General features: G+C 44.5%; 1 protein-coding gene across 1 annotated transcript in view; it reads right to left on the bottom strand.

Moving 5' to 3' along the window:
- Nucleotides 1–1991: 1991 nt before the first annotated feature.
- Nucleotides 1992–12735, bottom strand: part of Abca4 (ATP binding cassette subfamily A member 4) — a 127254-nt gene continuing 116510 nt past the window's right edge. Inside the window, 7 exon segments of the mRNA XM_047556864.1 lie at nucleotides 1992–2296; nucleotides 2299–2323; nucleotides 6469–6555; nucleotides 7979–8228; nucleotides 9822–9914; nucleotides 9989–10092; nucleotides 10927–11061. Of these exon segments, the coding sequence (XP_047412820.1) occupies nucleotides 2127–2296; nucleotides 2299–2323; nucleotides 6469–6555; nucleotides 7979–8228; nucleotides 9822–9914; nucleotides 9989–10092; nucleotides 10927–11061 (864 nt within the window). The 3' untranslated portion in view covers nucleotides 1992–2126.

Genomic DNA, 12735 nt, shown 5'->3' with positions numbered 1-12735 from the left:
GAAAGCTGAGCATGTGGCATGGTGAGCTGTGGGGATGACCCCAAGGAGAGCACATTTTTTGGGGGTCCTCATACTACATTGTTTCAACTTATAGTAGAAACAATTCAACTTATAGTAGAAACATTGTAAAGTTCAATGTTTTACTTGAGCTTTACAATGACCTAGGTTCAAATGTCCACTTCTTGGTTTCCTTGGAGTTTCACATTGGACAATGGTGGTGCAGAGCTGGCTGCCCCATGGCTCCCTCTCTTTCCCTTCCCTCCCCTGTTTTCACATGGGGCTGCATGTGCAAAGTGCAGAGACTAGTCTGCATGACTGAGGATCACCCTTGTTTCAGAAAGGCCTTGGAAGCAGGTTTTAGACCATTTGGACAGGGAATTTCAAAGTTCTACGGTCAGAGGTCATGTCTCCTGGTACCTGTGAACTCTGCCTGTGAGAGAGAAGCAGCTGGAAGAAGACAGATTGGGACCACAGGGAAGGCTGAATGACCACTCAATGAATTTAATTGTTCTCTGACTTCGTTCCATTATCAATTAAATCAACGCAGGCAAAACAATTATACAAATCTTAGTTTTTGAATGCTGAGGTATTTTCTAGTTCTGTAAGCCTATGGTTTCATAAATATGAATCTTCTAGTACCTATACTTTTCCAAATCTGATGATCACTTTGGACAAAATGTAAATATCTTTTTACTCTGTAAATATTAGGAGTAATGAACTATTAATCTCAGGACAACTGCTGAGGTCCTGAACCACCATACTGAGGAAACTTGAGCCTCAAATGCCTGAGCTCAGGGAGCCGAGTCCTGGTACCTGAAACAGCTGTCCTTTAGGGCTGACACCCCCGCTTACCGGGGGAAATGTTCTCCCTTTCTCTACCACCTCACAGACCTTCTGGGGCAGAACTGCCTTCACATGGGGCCATAGTGCAAGTCCCCAAGCTGTCACAGACTCTTTCCTCCAAGCACAGAGCTTTGCTGCCTCACGTTTTCCTTCCTGTCTCTTAGGAAAGCTGCAGTGACAGGCACACATGAAGCTCTCTGTGAACTCTTTACTCATACTGAAAGAGGCTTCTACTTTGACTCCAGCTATTGCAAAACTTGAGCTCTCCAAAGAAGAACTAGAAACTTCAAAAATCTGAGATCAAGTCATATGCCTGGAACATCTTTTATGTGCTCTTGTTTTCTGAATGAATTTGCTCCCTTTCTTCCCCTCCTTTTTATAAATCTTTATTAACCCAGATGGGGGAATCTTTCAATAGGTTAACACATTCTCAGGGAGATTTAGGCCAAGCTGCCAACCTGAATACTCCTCAAACGCAAGCACACTGGGCATGGGTACTATGAAGCCCACCTGCAGATCCTGGAGGGGAGACTGCATTGGTAAACAAGTCAGCTTGCTTTCCTCATCCACAGTCTTTCGAATGGTTTGGCTTAAAACTATCATTTTCTTACTCTTCGTGAGCTTTTATGTGCCCCATGAGCCATTTCCCTGCTGGCACCACTGCAGAGGACATGTTTGTCAGCACCGTTGGGGTGGCGTGGTGCTGCATGAAAGAGGCCTTGACGTCTAAGTTTACAAAGACCTGTCAGGTGTCATCCAACCAACGAGCCACTCCTACCTGTCCATGCTCTTTGTTTCCTGTCCTAATTATTCCTGTGAGGTGGGCACTCACACGAGCTGGGCAAACAAATGTGAAATGTGGGTTCAGATCATCCCGCGGACAATGGATAGTGTTTACATGCATCACCAGCTGGATGTCTTCTTCAAACCCTATGAAGACTTGACATGCAACATTGAGACTAGTCCATTCACTTCCACCTGTGTTGCAGAAAGTGCTCCCGTGGCAATAGCTCTCATGGAGGCTATGGCAATGACATGGAGCTGCAAACGCCCACAGAAAGTGTCTGAAGCTATTCCAGATGGTGCATACCAGGGAGGTCAGTGAATAGGGTGATTTGTGATTAGACTGCACTTTATTTCTCCTTGAACATAAAACTCACCCCCCATCCACACACACCTACCTACATACACAAAAGCAGATTCACTTGAAATGAGAGTGATATTGAAGCTAAAGCTATGGTAGGCTGGACTGGGATTCTACTCCCATGGTCTGTATGAAAAGGTTATTCTATGTTTGGTGGGGTCAGTTTCACCATCAGGTCTTGCAGGTGAGCTATGTCTGGTTTCCTTCTGAAAGAGCCTCCTCCCGAGTCCACTGCTCTCCTTGTGTGTTTGTTTTCTGCTGTAGTGAATTGGTTTCTTTTGGATGACCACACAGGCAAAGGCTCCTGCAGTCCAGCTGCCCAGAGTTCCTTTCCAGCTGTAGGGAATGAGTGGTGCTGAAGGAGATCAGGCCTGTGGAAAGAGGTTAGATAGACTCTCATCACCTAATTTTTCTGAAGAGTTGGAGAGGCTGCTTTTAGGCATTACAAAGTCTTTGAAGAAAGCCCAGTTGAGGGTACTGAGGCTATGGGCCATGTTTGTTCCCTCCTCTGTTAGGTGATCACTTAGGGATTCCCAGCTCCTAAGATTCAGGGTGTCCATGTTCCTTATGGACATGCACTCCTTGTATGCATTCATGCTGCTATCTTAGAGGGAAGCCACATCCTTGGTGCTACCTCCAAAGGATGCTTTGGTGTCTATTGATTTGTTATTTTAGTCCAAGGAAGTAACCATCTCACTGTCTTAAAAGTCAAGAAATCACAAGTCAGGTCAGCCTTGAGTTCAGAATTCCTTTGTCCACTTCCTACAGAGGTGGCTCCTGGGAAACATGAACATTTAACTTGGGGGATGGAGCACAGGGTGATATTTGAGCTGGGGTTCAGGATAGCAGGCTCCATATCAAACTCAGTAACCAAATCCATGCCCCTAGAGAAGAGGACACCAAGTGACCATTCTAACTGGAGAGACACCATCTACATTCATAAAGTACAGGTGGAATTCCTAAACCAATCCCTGCTATAGGTGTGGGAATGTGGGAAGGAGGAGCTAGAAGCAGGCCTTCCCAGTCCATTCAAAATGTGGTTTATCCAGTTATCTGGCTTTAAATCACCCATTCTCTTAAGGCGATGACTATTGTTATTGTATTCAAGGTTCAGAATACGTTTTGAGGTGGTGCAATGAGGTGTTAGGTACTTCTAAACACATATGAAACTAATTGATAAGATTCAAAGTGAAGTGGGGACATTGCAACAGTGTGTGAAAATAAGGATCAGAAACTGATCTGAGTTGTTCCTGACTTTAGAAAGCACAGTGACCACATACTTACAAACCCATGTAGGATGTTTTCAAGTTGCCTGATCATCTGTTGCCTACTCATCTATCAAAACAACCCTCATCTGTTTTTATAAAATAGATGGCTGAGATCACATGAAACCTAATCCCAAAAGATGTTTTCCCAAACTGAGTCCTCTGAAGAACTTAAAATGGTCTTGATAAGCAGGTCTCTAGACCTTGTGTGGTCCTTGATCGCAGCCTGGGACTGTGAGCCCATTAGCCTGCTGAACTTCCTGAAGCTCAGTTCTTTCGTTTGTTCAGAAGCAAGCTGTGAATGTTTTCTAGAACTCTTTGAGAGAAATTACCCTTTTCTGTAGGATATTTTAAGGAAAATTATTTTAAAGTGGTGTAACGTGAACCATAATGTAATTAACTATCAGTTTCATGACACCTTTATTTACATACAAAGGAGTTTGCCAACCTTCATAAATATAGTGCATCATAAAGTCAGTTAGGATTTGAATTTAAAATTTTTATTATAAAATAATAATAAACAATTTAAAAAATATGTCACAGTAGGTTTTCTAATATTCATGAGTCAAAATATGACAAATATAATTAAAAATTATGTTTAACAAGGGAGGAAATTTTAGAATTAAAAGCTGTAGATTATACACCATCAGTGCCCCAGGCCTGGCTCAGAGGATCTGGTATTAGCCCTTTAAGATGGAATATGCCAATAGAGACTGGGGGAGGGGCAGGGTGGGTCAAGAAGTTCTAGGAAACAATTTGCTACCCAACTATGTATTTATGTTATACAAAGGATTCAAAGCAAGTGCTTTCGAAGAATAATTTTCTACTAGTGTCAACAGCAACTATAAGATTTATAAGTGAGAAATGGTGACTAGAAATTCAGCAAAACTAACATTCCCTGACTAGGAGTCTTTGCTTGGCATTTCTGGGCTTTTTGGGAACTGGGGACAAAGTCCACCTTGCCATGTGGCCATGAGGGTTCTACTGGTCAAAAGGAAAGGGAAACATTCATCACAAGTCCTGCTTTGGAAAGGAGTGTCTCAGTCATTAGCTAGATTTTGTTTTTCCTGCAATCAAGAAATTGGTTCGGAGAAATGAGAAATCTATGGAAAATTTAGGTTTTGTAAACTATTGCTTTTTGGAAAAATGCTTTGATTTGATTTGGTTTACTCTTCAAGTAAGTCAGGGGAGAAAGGCTAAATCCATTCAGCCCCTTAAAATCCCACACTTAAAAAGGAAACAATAAAGTGAAAAGAGCCTACAGAATGGGAGAAAATCTTTACCACATGCCCTTCAGACATAGCACTAACCTCCAGGATATATCAAAAGAACTCAAAACACCAAAAAGAGAAAAAAAAAAAAAAAAGAAAAAGAAAAAAAGGCCAATCAATAAACGGGCTAAGGAACTGAGCAGACCCTTCACAGAAGAAGATATATGATCCATCAATAAATATATGAAAATATGTTCAACATCTCCAGTAATAACAGAAATTCAAATCAAAATTACTCTAAGATTTCATCTCACTCCAGTCAGAATGGCAGTTATCAAGAATACAAACAATAATAAGTGCTGGTGAGGATGTGGGGGAAAAGGTACACTAATACATTGCTGGTGGGACTGCAAATTATTGCAAGCACTATGGAAAGCAATATGGAGATTCCTTAGAAAACTTGGAATGGAATCACATTTGATCCAGCTATCCCACTCCTTGGCCTACCCGAAGAACTTAAAATCAGCATACTAGAGTGACACAGCCACATCAATGTTTATAGCAGCTCAATTCACAATAGCTAAACTGTAGAACCAACCTAATGCCCTTCAATAGATTAATGGATAAAGAAATTGTGGTATACATACACAATGGGATATTACTCAGCCTTAAAGAAGAATGAAATGATGGCATTTTCAGGTAAATGAATGGAGTTGGAGAATATCATGCTAAGTGAACTAAGCCAATCCCCCAAAACCAAAGGCCAAATATTTTCTCTGATGACTGGATGCTGATCCATAATGGGGGGAGGCGGCAAGGGAAGAATGAAGGAACTATGGATTGGGCAGAGGTGAGTGAGAGGAGGGGGGGGGTAAAGGGGTGGGAATGATGGTGGAATAAAGACGGGCATTATATTACCCTATGTACATGTGTGATTGCATGAATGTGTGACTCTGTATTGTGTACAACCAGAGAAATGAGAAGTTGTGCTCCATTTGTGTACAATGAGTCAAAATACATTCTGCTGTCATTCATAACTAATTAGAACAAATAATAATAGTAAAAATTATTTGCTATACCTTCTCCCCCCAAAAATCCCAGGCTTAAGTCAAGTCACCTGAGCACGGGCCCCTCTGTGCTTTCTATAGCTCTCTCTCCACCTGGGGAGCTGGGAGGGTGGGTGTGCTCCTCACTGGGCATTGTGCCAGGGCAGACAGCTGGAAATACCCAAGAGTTATTGCGGGCCAGGATCCGTACCTCTTTCCTCTATCATTTTGATACTTTTATAGAGAACAAAGAGTCCCCTTCCTAAAACAGACAGGGCCCTTGCTCTAACCAAATGTGCCCACCATTGAGACAGAATGTTGGTTCATTCCCTTCCTTTGAAATTCAAATGTGTGACCAGACCCAGATATCAAGTATCCCAACAGCCAAAATGTTTTCATATTCTCTCCTAGCTTCCCTGCTTCTTATTTCTAAAATCAAAGGTATTTTTGTTGTAAGCAAAAACATGTGGGAAAGTTCTAAAAAATGCTCTCCCAGCTGGGCATGGTGGTGCATGCCTGCAGTCCCAGCAGCTTGGGAGGCTGAGGTAGGAGGATGGAAAGCTCGAAGCCGGCCTCAGCAACTTAGTGAGGCTTTAAGCAACTTAGTGAGACCCTTATCTCAAAATAAAGAATAAAAGAGCTGGGGATGTGGATCAGGGGTTAAGCACCTTGGGTTCAATCCCTGGTACCAAAAATATAATAATAATAACAATAATAATAAAATAAAAAATGTCCTTCCATACCATCCAAATGGTTTCCAGATTACAACAGGAACAATAAGACCTTCAGTGCAGAGTGGTGCGAATGTAGCAAGGGTGTGGTGGGGACATGGTGTGAGTGGAGCTCTCTGCAGGAGGTATGTTGTGAGCCTTGGGCCGCCTCAGGCCCAGTGGGCCAAGTGGGCCTGGGGGCCCAGGATCTGCCTCAAGCAGTGGACTGAGAAAGGGTAGCAGCAGTACCTTGGCTTTTTGGCTGGCTCCAGCAGCTCGGGGATGCAAAGGGAGGTCATGAGGTTCAGTCTGCTGTTTAGCAAAATTTACAAACACCTGGAGTCAAAAGAAGAGCGAGATTAAGTAGACATCTCCAGAAAAAACAGCACCCACCCCAACCTACCCAATTTACTCTGTGTTTTCGAATTAACATGCAGCACTACTGGGGTGACTGGTATCCTGACCAGGGAAGACTGGTACACCCACAGAAACCCAGCCACCAGTGCCCCAGACAGCGCTTGCATCTTAGATTCCCTAGCCAAGTCAAGGAAGTTCCTGCTAGAGGTTTGGGTCAGATGTTGGGGTAACCAAGGCAAGGCAGATACTCAGACAGCACCTTCCCAATCTGCTAAGAAGAAACTAGAAAAAGGTAGTTGTCTCTTTTCTGTTCTTCATTCAGTGTACACTGTGACCACAAGTCCCATCTAATTAATTCAGTTTGGCCTTCATCTGCTCAAAGCTGACAAGAAGGTGCAGGTGAGTAGTGAGTCTGCTCCTCTTCAAGGAGTAAAGGGTGACTTGCCTGTTTCCACTGCTTTGTTGAACTGGCTTTGAAGATGTTTAGTAAACAACAACAACGCATTAAAAAAAAAACAAAACACCAAATAACCCTCAGAAAGAACCCAATTGTCCACTGATGAATGAATAGAAGGATCAGCAAAATGTGGCATGTATACCTGATGGAATATTATTCAGTCTTAAAAAGGAAGGAAACTCTGACACATGCTACAACATGGATGGCCCTTGAGGACATTATGCTAAGTGAAATAGGCCAGTCTCAAACAAAAAAGACAGATTTTGCATGATTCCACTTCTGTGAGGTATACGGAATAGCCAGTTTCATAGAGACAAAAAGGAGACGATAGTTGCTAGGGGAAGTGGCAGGGTGGAGGCGGAAATGGGACACTACAGTTTAATGGACCCAGAGTTTCAGTTTTGCAGGGTGAGAAGAGTTTTGCAGATGGGAGGTGGTGATGGTAGTTAACACTCCTGAACTTTACACTTAAAAATGGTTAAGATGGTAAATTGTATATATTTCACACACACACACACACACACACACACACACACACACATTTTAACCACAATAAAATGTGTGATTTCATTACAAAAATACACATGGAACATTTTTATCAAAACTCACCAAAGTGTACACTTAAAATAGTTGTGTCTTATTGTATGTAAATTACACATCAATAAAGTTGATTTGAAAAGAAAAAAAAGCCACCACCACACACAAGAAAGAAATAACATGTAAAGGAAGAATAATCTAAAAAAAATGAAATTTGCTGATGACTGACATTGTTAGAAAATAATTTCTGATCATCATGTTTTACCCTAATGGACAGAGGGACAAGAGTGTGTTAGAAATCGGGAATGTCATGCTGCCTCTTGTGTCAACTGCAGCCTGTGTTGGGCATTCTGGCCCAGTCTGTGCACAGTCTCCTCTCCTGTGCTTGGTGCCCCGGGGTGGACTTGCCTGGTCCAGCGTAGTCTGTGTGACTGAGTACTCCTCGATGAACAGGCTGTCCTTGTGGGAGAGGAGCAGCTGGAAGATCCTGGCCAGGGAGGAGGAAGAGACCTGGAACTGGAGCATGTTGTAATGCCTCTCCCTCTGCACACTGCCAGGGAAGTTCCCCTGGAAGAACTGCTCCACGGGATTCAGGTCAGGAAGCAAGTCATCCTTTGGGGATTTGATTTTCATTGTGACGATGTAGCCATCTCCAAACCTAAGGGACGGACGTATGGTGCAGTACAGGCCTGTCAGTGGGTGGGTCGAAGGCAGTCCCAAAATAAGGGGTAGGCTCATCCTGCACACTGGGGTTAGGCCCACACCATTGGCCATCTGTGCATGTTTAAAACTAGGAGAAAAAGATCCTTGGAGAAACCTTGTGGTACCAGCTTTTAAAGGTCTGAATGTCTTGTGGTAAAGTGGGACAGGTGTACTTGTTGAAGTCAAAGGTGGTGGTAGCCCCTGTGGACACCCCAGGCCCGCCCATAAACACATGTGACCAGTGCATACTGAATGGGCTGGCAAGGGCCAAATGGCCTTCAGGACACCTTCCCGGGGAAGCAAAGCCTTGGGAAGACAGCATTTCCCTGAGGAAACTTCCAGAACTAGGGCCATCGAACTTATTTCCTCCCTTCACCATGTTGCTGTTACCTTCACCTGGATGAAGGATGGTCCACCAGAGAGTGTGCCTGTAGCCATCTGGCATCTGTACATGGCTAGGTCAGAGGGTATCGTGTCCGTGATCCACTGTAAGCTCCCTCCTGGACCTAAGGCCAGTCTCTACAGCTTTCATCTTTCAGCTTCAGAAAATTGATGTCCCTCCAGGTGGGAAGACGCCTCCTCATCTCCTCTATCATGGAAATCTTCAGGAATGAGAGGGAAAGGCGCAGGGGACATACCCTACTCCTGTCAGCACAGGAATTGCTGACACAGATCTGACTTCACATGCTGATGTCCTCATATATATTCAGCTTGGGGACTGTAGTTGCTCGAGAAATCAGGATCAAATACCCATTTACCAAATGTAGCTAATGTACCAGAGCTTTCTGCCTGGACGTTTTCTGTGCAATACATCAGAATAGATAAGGTGGGTTCTATGATGTCCCTTTCATCAACTAGATGATGACTTAGATTTTAGGCTCTTGATAAGTGTGTTAAATAAAATCCACAACTATAAATCCATTCTTTCCCAGGTTATAAGGCATGTCAGAATGGAAGAGAATCTGGCAATATTATGATAATCTTGTTTTAACTGATTGCTAGCTTTGACACACAAACTATAAATAAGGAATTATTTACAACAATTTATGGGTACAGGATAATTCTACTCAAGATTATTGGCATCCTTAGTTTGTTATACGACACATGGTCGTTTTTTCAAACTTGGAAGCATACAATAGTCTAGAGAAGAAATCTGGTTTCCATGTTGCTTGATCTCCTAATCATTCTTATATTGTTGTGGCCTCCCATGAAATAGGCCAGGGATCTTGGATCTGTCAGGATAAGTGAGGTGACATTGAATCAGTAGCCCTAGCTTGTCCCAGCCAGTCTCTGCAGATGTCACCATCAGAACCCCCTATTCAGAGATGAATGAACCTTTAACCACAAGCAACTATTCCTATACCGAGGAGCCTCTTATCCGCACACTGCTTTCTGCATTCGCCTCTGGGGAACCAGGCCCAGACACCACCAACAGGTGGGATGAGGGGCAGCAGGATCCTTCCAATTGCCATAGAGGACACAGGGCCTCGTTCAACACCACAGAAGGTAGCAAAAAAGACTCCTCCTCCCCACAACCTGGCCTGCTTACTTGTACTTGAGGTGCTGAATGGTGCCCAGACAGCGAAAGGCACCCTTCACCATGATGGCCAGCCGGGTACACAGTGCCTCACATTCCTCCATGCTGTGTGCAGGAGAGAGGAGGTGAGGGGTGGGCAGGGACTCCCACCCGCCTTCCCTGCCCTGGGCGTCTCTTGCCTGTGAGAGGTGAGGACCACAGCTCTCCCTTCTCTGATGATGCTCACGATGGTGTTCCACAGCATGCGGCGTGCCTGGGGGTCCATCCCCGTGGTGGGTTCATCCTGTGGGGTGGGAGAGAGAGCAGGGGGTGTGGACTTGGAGTTGGCCTTTCTGGGTCACTGCAGCCTCCCCAAGCTGACTCTCTTTGAGCAGCCCTGGTGTCTGAGAAGGATGAGCTGGTGGACATGTACTCAGCTGTTCCCCAGCTCAGCAAGATGGGGCAGGGGTGCCGGATGCAGATGCAAGATGGGGGAGGAAGGCCGGAGGTGAATCAGAGTAAAGAAACAGAATGTGCACCTCTAGATTCCTTCGACCTGCCAGTGGGTTACAGTTTATTAAGGCAATGAGAGAATTATCCTTTGAAAAGGCCAAAACCAAAACAAACAAACAAAAACCTGGCAACAACACAAAACTGCAAGTGTATAGGAGAGAGGGAGATGACCTAGGTAACTTTTTGGTTCCCTCCATATCCTGTGACCCATGTCCTCATGAACCTCAGACTACAAGGTCTGGGGCCCCAGGCCAGGTCCAGCTCTGGGGAGAGTCACTGAAGCCTTGGGTCCAGGTCAACACGCCTGTCTTCTGGGATCCCACACAGACCTTCTCAGGCTGAAGTAATTTCCAAGCAGACACCAAGGTTCCCCAGAGGGGGCCAACCCCACCCCCCCCCATGGTGAGCTGTGGTCCCTGGAAAGACTCGCCAGCAACTCCTAGTCAGATCATTCTTGAAAGCTGCAAACCAAACACTGGGCTGATTGCTCAAAAGGAATCGGCAGGGAGCAATCCAGATAAAAATAAACTGCCGCAGGACCGGGACACATTTCCCCACCCAAGAGACACGGGCTTGCTTGGCTCTTAGGGTTGCCCGCCTCCATTTCCAGTCGTGGTGCCCTCACCAGCAGCACCAGCGGCGGGCAGCCGATGAGCGCCATGGCCGTGGAGAGCTTCCGCTTATTGCCTCCACTGTATGTGCCCACCAAGCGATCAGCGTGGAGGGACAGACCCAGGCTCTGGATGCTCCAGCTTGCAACCTAAAGAAGAGAATGAAATCCCATCTGGGGAAGAGGAGCACCGCAGACAGTAGACCTCCACAGTTCAAAGCCGCGCCTTCTCAGATTCCACCCGTCCAGGATGGCAGACACAGTTAGGGCCAAGGCTGGGTCCTGTCCTCTGGCATATACTTCAGGGCCAGACAGCATCTCCTCTTCACTCTATACCTTTGATCCCAGTGTGTCTTGGGCAGCTCAGCACACATCAAGGACAGCCCCCTGGGAAATGAACCTAGGCCTTACAAAGATGGAGACAGCATTTCTCACCATGTCCTAGACTGTTGCTAGGATTGGAAAAGGAAGAGTCCTAAGGTCTCTTTGAGAAGATGGTGGGTTCAAGACCCATTGGTTCTACCCCTCAATAGGGTCACACCTGCAGTTTTGTGCAATGATACTTACAGAGCACTTACTATGAGTCAGGCACTGTACGAGGCACTGGGGAACAATGATGAACACAGTTATCATGCTGTGCTCACAGATAGGGGCAGATACAGACAACAGAAATTAAACAGAAGAATGACGGATCACAACAGTGTTTTGAGGGAGCTCAATAGGGAACCACGATAGAGAATAAGAGGGGTGGGGGTGCATGTGTGTGCACATTTGCACAGAGGGAAAAACTAAGAAAGTGGATGGAGATGAGCCCACCATGCTCTGCCTTCTGTGTTTGTTGTATTCTGCATGGAATGGATATTTTACTGATTTATCAATTGTTTGTACCTCTGCATAGAATATAGTTTCCTTTTTTGTATGTGTGGTGCTGATGATCAAACCCAGGACCTTGTGCATGTGAGGCAAGCATTCTACCAACTGAGCTATAGCCCCAGCCCCTATAAGCTCCATTTTTAAACTTTTTATTTGGAAATAGTTTCAAACTTTTAAAAATGTGTAAGAATAAAAGAGCAAATACAAAGAACACTTATAAGCCTCTCTCTCTCTCTCTTTCTCTCTCTCTCACCCCGCTTATTTATTTATTTATTTCTGACCCGCTTGAGGATAAGTCATGGATCTTCACTTCTAAATACTTCCATGCATATTTCCTAAGAGTAGGGATACATTACACAATCGTAGTTTGGGTATCAACGCCTGTAAATTAATGTTGTTATGATATTTATCTAATCTACTTGTTCATAGTTCAGTTTTATCAACTGTCCTAATAATGTCCTTCATGCCATCCTGCCTCCCACCCCTGCTTCAGCACCCGATGTGGTCTATTGTCTATGATTCACTCTTCATGTCTATTTAGCCTCCTGTGACAGGAACTCTTCCACAGCCCTTCCTTTATGACTTTGATATTTGTAAAGAATATAGTCCCTCCTTTGTTTCCTTTTTAAGAAATCACATATTCTTCCTTTGGAGTTCATCCGATATTTCCTCATGATAAGATTTAGACTATGCATCTCATTTGGGATTCCATATAAGTGAAGTTGTGTCCTTTGGGTATCATGTCTGGGGTGTGAGATGTCCGCGTGTCTCTTGTAGATGACATTAATTTTGATCACCCACTAACATGCTGCCTAATCTTTCCATTATGAATTGCTTCCCCCTTGCAACCAAAAAGTTATCTATTCAGATGTTCTTTCAAAACAGTAAGTATCCTGTTTCTCATAAAAATTTCCCCTAGATTTGTTCTCCATTGGCGATTTTTGTGCAATC

This window comes from Sciurus carolinensis, chromosome 1 (genome assembly GCF_902686445.1).
Source record: "Sciurus carolinensis chromosome 1, mSciCar1.2, whole genome shotgun sequence".
NCBI classification, from domain to species: domain Eukaryota; kingdom Metazoa; phylum Chordata; class Mammalia; order Rodentia; family Sciuridae; genus Sciurus; species Sciurus carolinensis.
Note: the sequence above shows the minus strand (reverse complement) of the source record. Positions and strands in the feature narration are given on the sequence as shown.